We start from the raw sequence: 15367 nt of genomic DNA on the forward strand, positions 1-15367 counted from the left end.
TTCTCAGAAGTCAGCCAGGCCCAGACAGCTGCCCCTTTATGCTCCAAGGGGACACAGTCATCAGGCCAAAAGGCTGACCATGTAGTCCGTAGCCCCTCTTCCAGCAGGTAGCCTCCCCACCACGCAGGCTTGGGGCTGTCCTGGGCACAGCGATGAAGGCTACTCACCACAGCCCTGCAGAGCAGCCCTGTCAGCACAGCTTCGGGAAGACGACCGGCCCACCCTAGCCCCAGGCCCCAGCACCCAAAGTGAACACTCTCCACTCCTGTCAGGCAGAGACCTGGTTTCCTTCAGTGGGCAGGGAAGAGGGCAGCAAAGGAAGCATGCGGTGAGCATGTAGACGGACAGCTCAAGGAGGGCGGTCTCGCTGCAGGGCAGGCCCACAGGCTCCTGCCCTGCTCCACGGGCATAGCCCCTTCGCAGAAGGTGACAGAAAACTGAAGGGCGTGCAGGTAAGTGCGGGCACCAGCCCCTGGTCAGGGCTCACTAGCACTCGGGTCCCTCAGACTACAAGCATCCCAGGGCCACGCTGTCCTGGAGGTCTCACCACCCATCTCCCCAGTGCTCCAGGAGTGCCCCGGGCCAGCCTCAGCCACCTCTGCACACAGGCTCCCATGCTTCCTGGGCCCCCGAGGCAGGGCATCACCCCTCACACACCTAGTACTCTGTGCTGACCCAAAGTCCTCCCGTGGGTCCTTCTTAGCAGGGACCACTGTCCTCACCTCCCAACCATCTCTCCCTCTACACTCACACCTTCTGGCCCTGCCCCTTCCATCCAGGCCCCAGCTTGTGCTAAGGAGTCAGAGCCCAGAACACCCCTGGTGGGGCAACCCTATATCTGCACCCCAACACCGGCTCACCCCGGCCTGGGATTAGCCACCCCAACAAGAGGCCAAACCCTCTGTGTAAAGGGCCTGGCCAGGAGGCTTAGAAACCAGGCTTGGAGCACTCAGCACACTGTGGCCTCTGCGAGTTGATCTAACAGTGTCGGCCCATTTCAGTGCCACTAGTGACCTTCCTTGCTTGGCCATCCTTTGTCCCTCTGTGAATGGGCATTCCATGTCTTCTTAGGGCATTTATGAACACACTGAACTCCAGAAGTTCCTAAGCCCGTCTCTTGGCCCTCCTGGCATACACACAAGCCACTATCTCTGCTTGTAGCCACCTGGAAAATGTCACCTGCTCCAGGAAGCCTTCCCTGACTGGCCCAGGTCCTCCATGCTCCCTGCCCCTTTTGGCCATACCATCCATGCAAACGTGAGGCTGTTGCTAAGCTGACTATCTCCACTAGAACCATTAGCCTATGTCCCTGTGTCTGGCCACATTACATGATCAGAGACGGATGAGGGATGACGGATGAAGGGATGAACCGATGAGTGAGAGGAAGGCTCAGGGCCAATCTCTCCAGTCAGATTCCCGACTCTTGAGGCAGAGGCACAGGGCGTGGGATGGAGGGAAAGGCATGCCCCAAGAGAGCAAGAGGAGGAGAGAGTTGGGCCGCGTGGCCGCGGCTGACCTGGGAGGGGGTGGTCACGCTGATCTCAGGGACAAACGTGTCATCAAACAGGCTGAGGATCTGTTCCTGCTTGATCTCCTTGGATGGGGTGTGTTTGGGAGGCGGAGGGACTGGTGGGCCTTTCCGGAGCTGTGGGTCGGCAGCGGGTGAGGGGCCACACAGGGAGGCACAGTGGAGCGTGGGGGTTGGGGGAGACAGAGACAAAGCCACGTTAGTCACACCGCAGGCCATCGCCCCACCCAGGCAACTGAGGAAGATGAAGCAAAAAGAGTCACTGCTCCCCAAGACACAGACAGCAGAACCATGGCCACCCCTGGAAGGGGACCAAGGCAGGAGCTCCAGAAATGCTGTGCAGAGAGAAGGAAAAAAAGAGAGGGGAGAGAGGGGGAGGGAAAGAGGTGAGAGAACAGAACAGAAGAGGAAAGAAGGGGACGGCCATAAGAGGGCTCACCGCGTGGTGAGAGGCTGAGGACAGCCAGCACCCAGCCTCCTCTCCGGCCCCCACTCCCCTGCACACCCAGGCCTCGTCACATCCCCCTGGAGGGACAGTCACCTGTGGAGGCCAGCACAGAGCCAGAGCCCAGGAGGCCGAGGGTAGATGGCCGCACACCTGCACACTTGGGTGGACCTCAGGCAAGTCACACAACCACTCCGAAGCCTGCATTTCCTCATTTGTCAAGCTGGGGTGATAAAAGCATCTGCCTCATGGGGTTGTTGTGAGGAGTCAATGAATAAACATATGGGAAGTGCTGACACAGTATCCGGCCCAGAGTAAGTGTGGGCTCTTGTCACTGTTCTTAACATCTTTGTCCTAATCAGCTGACAAACAGGGTGATGGCCTAAAACCAACAGAGTTGCTGCCAGGAGCAGGAAGGCCAGGGCAGCCTAACAAGGCTCGCTCAGGGCTGACGAGGACCGCGCCTCTTCCCCGCTCCCAGCTCCTGGGGATGCTGCAGAAACCCAGAGAAACCTGGTAGGGCTGAGGCCATGCTTCTCTAGGAGGGGCCAGCCTGGAAACCCTGAGCCCATCCCCTTTCCTGCCTCACACTCCCCTCACTGAGCCCTGGCTCTGGCTGTCCCTCTAAGAGTCCTGCATGAGAGGGAAGGTGAAGACAGGGGCTGAGGGCCCAAGCCTGTGTCTCAGTTGCAAAGGAAGATGGACGAAGTCAAGCCACCCAAAAGCCAGGGGGGAAAGAAAGGGAGGGCGCTGCAACAGGAAAGGGAGACACTTCAGGAGGAAAAGACAGTTACAGATGCCCCTGAAAGGGGCCAGGGCCACTGAGGAGAGACTGGGCCGTGCAGGATATGAGGGAGACTGACATCCAGGCTCGGTCCCCACTGGGCAAAGCCTCTGGCTCCAGGCTTGTCTAGGTCTGGGCAGGAGACATGGGGAGTGACAGCAAAGCAGAAAGAAGAGCAAGAAGGGGTGGGGGACAGGCCACCGAGATACAGTGCCTACCTGAGATGGGGACTTGGGGAGGGCAGCCCCAGGGGTGGCAGCGCTGGCCAGCTCGGGTTCATGGTTGACTCTGATCTCAGGCGTGGCAGCAGGGGAGCCGTCTGGTGGAGGTGAAGGGCTCTTGTTCCCTTTTGCAGGGGTGTTGTCACTGTGGAGGCAATACAGGAGGGAGCAGTGGAGGGAGGTCCAGGCATCTGGGAAAATGTGTACTCACAGGTGTGCGTGTGACAGGTGTGTGCATGTGTACACACCTAGGAGTCCATGTGTGACATGTGTGCACACGCACATGAGCATGTAGATCAGTGTATGAAACTAAGAAGTACCGCGTGTTCACATATTAGGTTGGTGCAAAAGTAACTGCGGTTTAAAAGGTTAAAAAAAACTGCAAAAACTGCAATTACTTTTGCACAAACCTAATACATTCACTGTGAAAATGGGATGCGTGCCCATGTGCATGAGAACGGGTGGAAACGAGACCACACATGCTGGCAGCAGGGGCCTGTCTTGGAGACAGTGACAGCACAGGGGGCATCTCTGAGCTAGAGGCCTGCGGTCCCCAGGGGAAGGGGAAGGCCCCCAAGAGCCACAGGCCTGCGTCGGTCTGGCCCTGGCAAAAGGCCCAGAGCTCCCCAGCAGGAGAAAGCCAGACGCCACGTGGCAGCCCCGCCTCAGCCTGAACACCAAAGGCCTCTTGGCTGCCGCTACCTGTACACCCACTCACATGCAAACGCCAAGCCCAGCCCCCGCCACACACACACCACCCCCATCTGTAAGGTGCCATCACTGTCTCCAAGCCTTAGCTCCCACAGGCCCTTCCACAAACACATGGGAGTAGCTGGGGATGAAGGGTGAGGTCTCTAAGCCAGACAGTTCAGTACCGAACACCAGCAAAGGTATGCGTAAATCTCCACTGGGGTGCAAAGGGGTCAGAAAACAAACGCCTATATTTGTACTCACATAAAGAAACTGTAGGACAGCTAACCAAGATTGCCCACCAGCCATAGGTGGCTGTTTACATTTATACTTAAATAAAATTAAAAATTCAACTCCTCAGTCACACTGGCCAAATTCAAAGTGCTGGCGGCCACATGAGGCCAGTGGCCACTGTGTTGGGCAGGGTAGGTCTAGGATACAAAAGAAACTGGTAGCCACATCCCCTAGGGGAGGTAAGTCTAAATGGTGGACCAGACATGTGAGAGGCATTACTGGTACCTTCTTATCTTTATTGAAATTGTGTTTCATGGGATGTATTTGCCTCCTTAAAGAATATATATAAACGTAGTATACACACACGCATCATTTTAAAACCAACACCATGCTGCAGCAGCCCTCCCCAAGCCTCCCCAGGTCTCCTTTCTGGCGACATTCTCCACCTGTTACTGCTCCTAACCCAGCCACAGCCAGTGGGCACTCAGTGGTACAGAGAAGAAGGTGCCAACTGATCTCAGGCTGTCTGCCCACCACTCCCATCCAACAACCTACCTGCCCTGTCCTGCAGCACGCACACGACACAGTGCAGCCCTGCTCTGCCCTACCAGGCAGCACTACACACAGGAAGGTGAGTTAGGGGTTAGTGGCACCCTCAGAGCAGGGCACTAGACACATGCACAGGGGCCACCAGCCAGGGTGCTGGCCTTGACAACCCCACAATGCAGCACTCACTGCTGGTACCTGTTCTTCTTTCTGCGCAGCCGGGAGAACAGTTTAGTTTTCTTTCTGTAGGGATGGATGGGACGTGGAGGCCTTCATTTGGGGGAAATGCTGGATGTGGGGCTGGCCTGTCCACTTCCCTCATCAGCAACCCCTAACAAAATGGTGGGCCAAGGGGATAAAGCCTCCCCTAACACCGAGGGGCCTTGAAGAGGGCCTGACCCTGCCCTCGGGCCCCATCTAGGCCCCCGCTGCTCTTGCCATGCTACCAGGTGCCTTGGGGTGGTGCTGACAAAACTAGCAAAAGAGGCGACTGCCCCAAACAGGGCCTGGCGAGCTGCAGGGGAGACCGCTGGCATCACCCTGCCTGTGGTCCTCAGGAGCTCCAGGGGCCCAGAGTGCCAGGAAGGAGCGGGGTCATCTGGCCAGTATGGGTTCCTGGGAGGAGGCAGCCAGGATGCCGAATGGGCCACTTTGGTCTAAAGGAGGCTCACAAGCCTCCATGTCCCTCCCTATCCCATCAGACCAGCCCCTTTCCCACTGAATGTCCTTCTGAGCAACCTGCACTGCCCAGGACAGCCACCACTTGCCCTCTGCACATCCATCTTGGACGCTCCCACCATTACCTCCAGGCCAGGCAGAGCAGCACAAGGGGAGGCCGGGCCTCCCTGCAGTGACCTGGAAAATCATCTTTTGGCCTTTATTCTACCCCTGCTGCTCCTCAGCCCAGGGCACCCTGTTGGCCCCTCAGGGTCACACATATTTTATTTTCAGGGGAGAAGAGGGGCAATAATATTCATTGAATACCTTCTTAGTCCTAGGTAATAGCCCAATCACCCCAAGAAGCAGGTACAATCACCCCATTTTATAGACAAGGAAAGTGAGGATCCAGTGGTCTCCACATTGTGCTGCGATGGCCAGAAAGGAAGGGAAACCCCAGAATCACCATTGTTTCCCATGAACCACAGCCAGAGGGCAAGACCTTTCCCCTCCTCCCTCCTGCTTTCCCCTAAGGAAACAGGAATCTCCTGGGAGTGAGGCAGGAGGGGCCAGTGCTGGGCTGAGGGCAGGAACAAGGACACCCTTGGGTGTGTAGAATGCCGCCACCCTGAGACTTGGGCTTCCTGGGAGCAGGAGAGGAAAAAGGTGGTGCCACCCCCTGCTCTAAAAGGACTGCTCACTTTCCAGAAGGCTCCATGCCTGTGAATCACTTAGCTCCCCTCGCCCCGCAAAGCTGGGCAGGCACCCTGGCCACTCCTGCCCCACAGATGAAGAAGTGAGGCCCAGGTTCAGGGGCTGTGCAGACCGTGAGGGGTACCCGCTGACCTGGCAGCAAACAGGGGAGTAGGGGTGCCTTCACCGGCTCCTCTGAGCACAGGAAGGCCAAACCCATGAGACCATGAGAACGAGCTCGTCCCAGCCTTGCATGAGTCAGCAGGCAGCAGCAGCCCACCTCAGACCACACTTCCCACACCCACCCGCAGCCTAGAGAGCGGTGGGCATCACACACCTGGGCTGGGCCTTGACCGTGAATGTGTTGCTCCCGTGCTGCTTCTCCAGACTGACTAGCACGTCGTTCAGATTCTGGTTGAGCTGCAGACAGGACAGCAAGCAGATAGGGGCGCCTCTGGGGCCACCAAACAGCCATTCTCCCCATAACATCCCTGCTTCTCCCCTACTCTAACCCCTTCCCTGCACCTTTGCCCCCTACTAGAGACTAGCTCTTCTGTCACCGTGAGTAGTAGCTGGGAACCAGCTCACCAAACCCAGAAAAACCGAGGGGAATATGGAAGAAATGAGCTGTACTGATAACAACAGTTACTGTTTCTGAAAACCATCTTCTCTTTTCTTTCTATTTGTAGGGATTTCCTAAAATGCCACGTAGAACATGCACTGTTTTTAAACTTTTTTTTAACTGTTTCTGCACTAACTGTTGATTCTAATTGTTAAGATCATTTGGCCAAGATTCTTTCAGCCACACTACAACTCCAGAGAACTCACCAAAAGCACAGGCAAGAGAAGAGGGTTTGTCCCATTCTCATTACTGAGAATATTTCCCTCTTTGTTCTGGCTACCAGGAAACTCAGAGATGAATTTTCCTCCTACTTTACATGTTTTCTTCCCCAAATCATCTTTCTGTCTGTTTTTAATTTTTTCCTAAGTTGTCTCAAGTCTTTGAAGGAAAGAAGGAAAAGAAGGAAGGAAAGGGATGGCCTAAAAAGGCAGGAAATCATACTCAGGGCGGTGACTCAGGAGAGGCTCCAAGCTTGCTTTTTTTCCTCCTGCCCTGGGCCTGGAACCCACTACCATCACTTCACTCCTCTGGGCCAAAGAGACAGAGTCAGACCCACCCACTTCACAGAGAGAAGAAGCTGCCAATACTAGGTTTCTCCAACTCAGCTTTGCAGTTTAACTGTCAGTTACATTAAAATGAAAATGATATAACATAGGAACTTAAGCTAATCAAACGCTTTCTTACACCAGATTCTGGCAGATAAAGCAGATCTGTTTCAACGTCTTATAACATATGAAAGAACATTAAAAATTGAGAAAATTCTAGCAATTTACTTATTATTTGCCTAAAAATTGGGAAGCCATCACCATTTTCTGACACTGAGCTCCCTGGACCAAAGTTGCCTGAGAATATGTTCATAGTTTGAGGGGGGCTGTCTCTGTCCAGGCAAGAGGAGTAGACTTGGAGCAGGAAGGTGGCCAGGGCTGAACAGCCTCCCCAGCACACGCGACAGTTCCCACTGGGCAGAACACTCTGGATGGGGAGCTCCTGGAGAGCACGGGCTAGAGAGGGGAAACACTGCGGTTGTCAATGTGTGCAAAACCTCAGCAGGCAAGAGGGAGCTCGGCCCACTGGTTCCATGCCTCTACCCTGGCCCTGGGCAGGGTGGAGCGTGCCCCAAGGCCCACAGGAGTCTGCAGGGCCTACCTTGCTCATCTCCTTGTGGAAGTTCTCCTCCAGACCTGCAATGCTCTGAAATGTATTGACGTAGAAACCTACACGGCTGCAGGAGGGAGGGAAGATGGGCAAAATGAACGCACAGGTCAAGGGGGAACACACACTGACACACATCTGCCTCAGCAGAGACACAGCCCTGCAAGGGCACACATGGCAGCCGTGCAGCCTGGGGAGGAGGCCAAGGCCCGGCCCTCACCTGTTCCATAGGGATGGCAGCTCCTCCTGCAGGTCCACGTTCATCTCCTCAAACACCTTCTGGGCTTTGATGAGCTCCTCCTCGGCCTGAGGGGACGGCTAGTCACTCCATCTGCTGGACTTCTGTCCCAGCCAGCCCAGGCCAGGTCAGGCCCACCCTCCACGACCTGCACCCCAACCTCCCACCAACACGGAGGTAGAACTGGATGTGAATGCTGGGCAGACTCCCCTGAAGTCCCTTGGGCCCTGACTAGGAGGCCACCTACAATTCAGGCTCAGGCCCCCAGGGGCTGCTCCAGGAAAGGGATGACTGCGCTCCTAAGGCAAAGGGAGAACCCCTCTCTCTGGCCCAGGTGGGCCAGGAGGGAGGTAAGGGATGTGTAGGGCGCAAAGGGGCAGACGTGGGGCCAGAGCTGAGGAGGCACAGAAAGGGCAGAGGCAGACCCGGACCCAGCCAAGTGGGGACGTGTCCACTTACACGTGAACCCCTCTCAGGCTAGGTGTCAGCCTACTGCTCAGCTCTCTGGACCTTGCTGTCCCCCTGAGTATTCCTTCCCCCTCTCAAGGCCACCTTCTATTCAGGTTCAGCCAGCAGCCTGCATTTCACCTCAGCAGAGTCTTTCCTACCCCACTCTCCTCTATCACCTGTTCACACCAGATACAGGGCCAGGCCAGGAGAGGAGGGGGCTGGGCAGCTGGCCAGGGTGCCTAAGCCACTCCAAGGCCTGCCTCCCCAGGGCAAGGTCCTCACCCTCCATCTGCTTCCATCCACCAGGTGGTGGCGCTAAGACCCCATCGCAGGGCCAGGAACTTAAGGAAATACAGTGCAGGTGCCCCAGTCTGAAGGCAGAGGGCCAGTAGAGGGTAGGGGTGAGTCACAAGACCCCAGGCCAAGAAGGGGCTCTGCTAGCTCATTCTGGAGGGTGCTGCTGGAAACAGTGACTCAGGAGGGTGACTTGGATTCAGGGTCTGAGTCACAGTCCAGGAATGTGGCAGGCCCCACCTAGGAGAAAAATTCCTGCCAGCACCCTCAAATTCCCAGGCCTCTGGCAAAGGCGGCCAGTGGGGCTAAATGCCAAATTGCCACAAAGCACAAGATTTCTGCAAGCCCACCAGGTTGTCCCATCCAGCGTCAGGCACCAGGATCTGCCCTGTCTCCATTGTGCCCAGAACTGAGCCTGGTGACATGGGAGTGGGGCTGGAAGGAGGGGCCACTATCACTCCTGACTATAGTTACCTTCAGGTTCTTGGAACCTAAGTGAACATGAGCTCCTTGCCTAACTTTTAAAAACCTAATTTAAAAATTAAAGATACTTGGTTGGCCGGATGGCTCAGTTGGTTAGAGCGTGAGCTCTCAACAACAGGGTTGTCAGTTTGATTCCCGCATGGGATGGTGGGCTGCGCCCCCTACAAGTAAAGACTGAAAACGGCGACTGGACTTGGAGCTGAACTGCACCCTCCACAACTAGACTGAAGGACAACAACTGATGGGTCCTGGAAAAACACACTGGTCCCCAACAAAAACTTTTTTTAAAAAATTAAAGATACAATAGGGGAATCTAAACACACATGGCTCGGCTGCTCCTGGGTGGATCAGGTCTGCTGTGCCCTCCAGGCCATGGCCCAGACCAGGCCTGCCTTACTCTTCTGGGCACCCCTGTGCCTCCCTGAGAGCTACTGACGACGGTCTGTAAAATCCACGAGTGATGCCCACACGTCTAGCCACGAGTGCCTCGCACTGTGATGCATGCCTCCCACCCCACTACCAAGAGTTGGACTCAAGTTACATGTCCCCCAGGAACCATCTTGCCACCCCAGCTCCTGTACCTGCACAGACTGATTCTCCATAGGGTTCAGCCTCCACCCCACAATGCTGGTCCTAACTGCCTGATAAACAATTGTGACAATGACAGTAATGATGGCAGCATCTCGTCATTGTACGCCAAGCCCTGTCCCCAAGTCCTAGGAATACTGCAAAGAACAGGGTGCCTCCGTTTTAGAGTTCCTGAAGGTTGGGCCTGAGTCTGTTATTCCCTCTGGGTCACATTCTCATATCCTGGACCTTTCAGAAGCACTGGGGTGGCAGCAAGTGTGGGAGAGCGGCACACGTGGCGGAGGCCTTTAGCCCCAGGACTCTGCTAACATTGACAGACGGGCATGCACAGCATACCCAAAATCAGCCCACTCACCATGCAGCAGGGCACCAGGGTCCCGCAGACAAGTTTTGGGAGACTACAGCAAGTGTGAAGAACAGCTCAAAACTAGTGCTGGGGCACCTTGAGCCGGTCAGCTCAAGAGAGCACAGCCCACAAGGTTGTATCGTCTCCCCAAAGTCAAGTCAGCTAGCAGGGCAGCTCCAAGCCCCAAGTGCCCAGTTCACAGTCAGCCAGCTGCTCATGGGAACCCTGAGGCTCCCCCATTTCCAGCCAGGCATAAGGCAGGGTGGGGGCAGGAGGAGGATACGCACAAGTAAAAACTGGATCCAAATGGAAAAGCCAATTTGGCCAAAAGTTGAAACATCTGCAGTCCAACATCCAAAGATGAGATTACTTGCTTTAGCCTCCTGTTGCTCCCCAAGGATCCCCAACCACACCCATCCCACGAGCCCCAAAGTAGCTACAACATCACCCTAGGCCCCACAGTCTCCCAACAAAAAGTCACCTGGCCTCCTACACATATACTTTTTGACCAAATCCATTTCAGAAAAATTATGCAGAACGCTGGCTTTGGGTCAGTGGCCTCCTTTTCCCTCCAGCAGGAAAGGCCCATCGCAGCCCCTCGCTCCTCCTGTACCTCCTGTGGCAGAGGAGAACAGGCCGATCAAAGACCCCCAGGCCACAGCCCCCAGACCCTGGGGAACCAGGGTCACTTTGCCCTCTGAATCCAGCCCACAGCTTTGGCCTAAAAGAAATCAGGCAGCGAATCAGGTAAGAAAGTGGCCCTGAGCCCATGCTGAGCCTGGAGCGCTCCACATCACAGGCACTCACACATGTGGGTGGAGGTGATGAAATCAGAAGGTGGCCCAGAGAGAAACCCCACCTCCTGGGTGGGCCTGTCATCTGCCCCCAGCCCAGAACCATGAAGGACGCTGGAATCGTGCCAGTTTCATTGGTTAGAAAACCACAGGCCACCTCTCCCAATGCATTGCATCCCATGGCCCCAGCCACACTGGGTCCATTCCGAGAGCAGAGGACTGAGAAGAGTGAAGTTCTGTCAGGGGAGTCGTATTCTTCAGGAGTTTTGAACCAAGAAGCCCTCTGGGACCACTGTGGTGCAGAGTGCCCCAATAAAACTCCCAAACAGCCAACCCCAAGTCTCAGTGTCCCAGCCAGACTGAAGAGCTCTCCCAGGGTCTCCCCAGGGGCATCATGGGGCCCATAGGTCGCTAGGGTTCAATGAGCCTGGTCAGCTGTGGCCTGACCACCCACAGAGAGCCCCAGACCAGGGCCTTGAGTCAGGTGAGTCCCAACGTAGCCACTAAGCAGCTCTGGGACGCACGGCAGGAGATTTGCCCCTCTGCAAATTTGTCTCCTCAGTAAATTCAGGATCACCACATAGTTCTTATGAGGCTTGAAGGACAACACATGACAGTTCTAGGGCTCCTTAGTGACATCACATCCCTCCTTGCAGGAGCTCTCCCAGAAGACAAATGGCTCCAAGGCTTTCCTGGGCTCCTGGAGGCTAGGATTTCAGGGACTCTCAGGACACCAGAGACCCTGGTGCTGAGCAACAGACCCAGGTGCATCCCAGTCAACCAAAGCCCCCAGCTTCTATCCCTTCCTATGTTTGACCTGGCACAGACATTTGAAACCAGCACTGCCTCCCCACCCAGGGCAGCTGGGCTGACAGGTGCCCAGTGCCAGAACAGGACAGCAGACGAGAAGGCATCAGCACGTGCAGGGTTAGAAGCCAGTGTCACCTGATTTCGCAGCAGGTTAGTTTGAGCTACCAGATGAGCCTGCAGTTTGCCTTGACACCACTGGGGGGCGGCTTTCTCAAGCAGCGAGACAGGCTGGGTGTAGGGAGGTCAAAGGGAAGGAGAGTGGAGAAACAGGAGGGAGACGGGGAGAGAAACAGAGACATAGATATTAAACACCAAGTCCAAACGTCCCGAACGCGGTGACAGACAAGCTGGCCGCCCCTCCAGGGGGCCAGACCCCCATAGCAGGCTGCGAGCATTAAGGAAGCCCCAAGCGAACGGGGCACAGAAAGGGTGAACTCCAACTGTAAAGCAAAATGTGAGAATTGTTAGCAGGGGCAGAGGGGCTCAGCAAGCAGGGTCCTGCCCTGAGGTGGGGTGGGTGGATTCATCCTTGGGGCTATATGGAGAGTGTGGCCAGCCCAAGTCCTGTGCTCCCCCACTCCTCACCCCTCAACCCCCATGCCCACCCCAACCCTACCCGGCTAATCCCAGTGGAGACAGGGGCACATTGGATTCGGTGATGGAATCCCACTTAGCACAGCAGGCCGGCAGGGCCTTGCCAGTGAGACCCAAGTCTGCCCTTATTCTGGAAGGTGGCCTCAGAGTGAGTGGGGAGGCCAGGGGCCAGGGCAGGCACCATGAAACGGACCGGAGCTGGGCCCTCACCCACAGGATCAAAAGGACCTTCCACTCATTCGTCCTGGGCCCAGCCCCGTCCCCAGTCTAGCTCTGGGACCTGGTAGTAGTCACAGGTAGGAACCCATCCCTAAGGGGGGGTCAAGGTTTCCCAACCCCAGAGGAGCGTTGAGAGCCAGGGTGCAAGGGGCAGGTGAGTCCCAGGGTCCTGGGCACCCCCTCCCTGCTTTATCTTCCTGAACACTGCGCTGGCCACTCTCCAGCCCTTACCTTGGCAATTTTGGCGTCATCCTTCTTTTTGGCCGTTTGGAGTGACTCATAATGGTGCCGGGCACTGTCGTAGTCCACCAGCTTCCGGCCTCGCTTGGCGATGCGTGACTAGGGAACAGATGGAAGAGGAGGGAGCTGAATGGGCCTGGCACAGGGCCTGCTGCGATGCTGACCCAGCTGGGCCCAGAGAAACTGGGCCGTGGACACAGGACCCAGATGAAGCCAGAGGGCCCACACAGTAGGCCAGCTCAAAAAGTGTGTCTAACACATGCTTGAGACACTGTTGCTCAAAAATTTCTGGTGGCAGACCTCTCTCCTTCAGAGCAGTCTATGCCCTCTGTGGTCCTTTCTTATATATACAGAGGTCAAACCACTTCCTTGCAATATTAACCTATTTGTCAGTACCCAGCAGCCACTACTTTGTTAGATGAGCCTCTTCCATGACCAGGCCCTCAGATCATTGAAGATGCCTCCTGGGCCCCAGGTTTCTCTTCTCCAGGGCCATCACCATCAACCTCCCTTCCTCACTCCCCACAAGACACTTTTGGGAGCCTGAGACATCTGCATTGGATGGCCCAGGGGGCCAGCATGGAGTGTAACCCTCAGTGGACCAGGTCCAGCATGATGGTCACTACCTGGGCCCCTCTTCATCCATGGCCGAAGCACCTAGGTCCCACTGGCCTTGGTGGAGACCCTGGCACACTGACAACTTACAGCACATACCCAGGCCCAGCAGAGGCAGATGGCGTTTTGAACATGCGCAATCACACAAAGACATCCAGATAAGGGGTGACACACAACGCTACACATTCCCTTCCAAGTACACACAGGGCACTTTTAGGCACATGCCCAGGCTGGACATCCCCTTGTACAGTCCTACAGACTCCACAGTGGCATGGCCACATACACGTACATGCACCATAGGGTCCCTTCCCATAGCCTGGAGACCTAGAGGTACAGGGCCCGCAGGTCCCGGCTCAGAAAGGCCCAGGTCTGGGGGCGGGCACGCCAGCTCAGCAGGAGCAGCCCTGGAAGGATGAAGTACCCAGCAAAGGGGATGCCTGTTTTCAGGACAGAGTCACCTGAGTGCCTGAGCCAGCCCTAGACTGCCCTCACCCCAGTCCTTCTCTACCTCTCCAGCTCCTCTGAATAGGCTGCCAGCTCGACAGAGAGCCTCTCACCTTGATGTCAGGGAACTGGCCCAGGTATGTGTCCATGGTCAGCAGCGCCTGGTCCACTAGCTTCTGGTGGTAATCCATCCAGAGGAGGTCATTGTTCTGAAGGAGGCAAGGGCACGTGAGGGCACCACCAGGGCCTCCAGCCACCCCAGCCCTAGCTCTCGCCTCTCCGGAACCTGGGGGCCAGCTCTTGCCCCATCACTTCATGTCTTGGTGGCTTCTCAGAACCTCAGTTTCTTCATCTGTACAATGGGCTGGGGGCTGAGGCCAGTAGAGCCCTGTGGGAGGGCTGGGCCTCCTGGCATGGCTCACCTCAGCAATCTTGTTTGCTTCATCCCTGCCAGGCCAGTCAGGTTCATACACCTCCTGCAGACACTCATTCAGCTTCTTAGAGGCCTCATGCATAGCTGTAGGGCAGAAGGGCCATGCTGCAAGCAGGGCCATGGGGGCCTAGGACAGGGGGTTCCCAAAAGCCCAAGACGTATATGGTCCTCCACAACAGCCCTTGCCCGTCCCCCATACACCCTGCTGCCCTTCCCAGTTCTTTACCCGTTGGCTCCACACGGGGAAGGCCTCTCCCGGGGAAGGCCCTTTCCTGTGTCCCATGAAGTCCGGCCCACCCAGGCCAGGTCTGCCTCTTACCTTTGACAGAGGCCAGGTAGGTCCGGAGATCCTTCTGCAGACGGGTGCCCTCATTCTGCAAAGAGAAAGACAAGGACAAGGTGAGGGCCTGGGGGCACACCCCATCCCTGAGCCTCTCCTTCCTGCACTCCCTCACTGACAAACGGAGGCCTTCCTGATAGCCACCATGGGTCAGCTGTCCTCATCAGAGCACTGGGAGAGCTAGAGCCCTGTGCCCAAATGGACATTCATAGAGTTTATCAGCACCTGTCTCTTCCAGGCACTATTCTCAGCCCTGTAAGGAAGACAGGAAGACAGAATCCCCTCTGCCCTGCACAAGACACTGCGGGCATGCCTGAATGACACACACACAGCACAGCATATGTGTATGATGGGACCGGCCTGCCCTCAGACAACCAAGGACCAGGTGACTAAGGAGCACAGAAACATGGGCTGGGGTGGGGGTAGGGGATTCAGTAACCACCTGGTACCTTGCTCCAAAAGCTTAGGTGGTGCCCGAGACCAGCGGGCTCCCACTGTACCATGCCAGGGGCAGGGGCGGCCCTGTGGGGAAAAGGTAGGGGAAGGGCCTAGACAGGGTACAGAGAAGTGTGGAGATCATGTCCAGGTCTCTCAGGACACAGGCCCAGCTGAGGGGGGATGGAGGATATAAGAGGAAAAGGTTGATGAGGGAGAGTGGGCCAGGTAGTGAAGCCCCATCATGCTGGCCCTGACCCGCTGGGAATCACGCTTCCAAACCCAGCTTCTATTCCTGCCAAGCCTCCAGTGCCTGTCTACACTGCACCCCAAGGAAGGGGTTGCCCACAGGGTGGGGTGCTGCACTTGCCCAAGCATCAGGCCGTACCAGGGCCCCTTGTGCCTCCCAAACAAGGCCACAGTATGAACAGGCATGCGGGGCACAGATGTACAAGGGGCCACCAAGAGTCTG

At 56.3% G+C, this 15367-nt stretch overlaps 1 protein-coding gene across 25 annotated transcripts in view; it reads right to left on the bottom strand.

The window, feature by feature from the left end:
* Positions 1-15367, bottom strand: part of BIN1 (bridging integrator 1) — a 51851-nt gene that overhangs the window by 7233 nt on the left and 29251 nt on the right. For 10 of the 25 annotated variants that reach the window (XM_019717961.3, XM_088794474.1, XM_088794470.1 and 7 more), the window contains exons 3-13: positions 14440-14494; positions 14110-14204; positions 13801-13896; positions 12620-12727; positions 11711-11803; positions 7793-7878; positions 7567-7642; positions 6136-6218; positions 4647-4691; positions 2976-3123; positions 1517-1645 (exon numbers count right to left, since the gene is read on the bottom strand). In XM_019717961.3, the coding sequence (XP_019573520.3) occupies positions 1517-1645; positions 2976-3123; positions 4647-4691; positions 6136-6218; positions 7567-7642; positions 7793-7878; positions 11711-11803; positions 12620-12727; positions 13801-13896; positions 14110-14204; positions 14440-14494 (1014 nt within the window). The remainder of the gene's footprint in view (positions 1-1516; positions 1646-2975; positions 3124-4646; positions 4692-6135; positions 6219-7566; positions 7643-7792; positions 7879-11710; positions 11804-12619; positions 12728-13800; positions 13897-14109; positions 14205-14439; positions 14495-15367) is intronic. The other 15 variants (XM_019717963.3, XM_074334349.2, XM_019717970.3 and 12 more) reach the window with 7 other exon arrangements.

The sequence above is a fragment of the Rhinolophus sinicus genome, chromosome 17, assembly GCF_057876585.1.
Source record: "Rhinolophus sinicus isolate RSI-liver-muscle chromosome 17, RSI-T2T, whole genome shotgun sequence".
Taxonomy (NCBI): domain Eukaryota; kingdom Metazoa; phylum Chordata; class Mammalia; order Chiroptera; family Rhinolophidae; genus Rhinolophus; species Rhinolophus sinicus.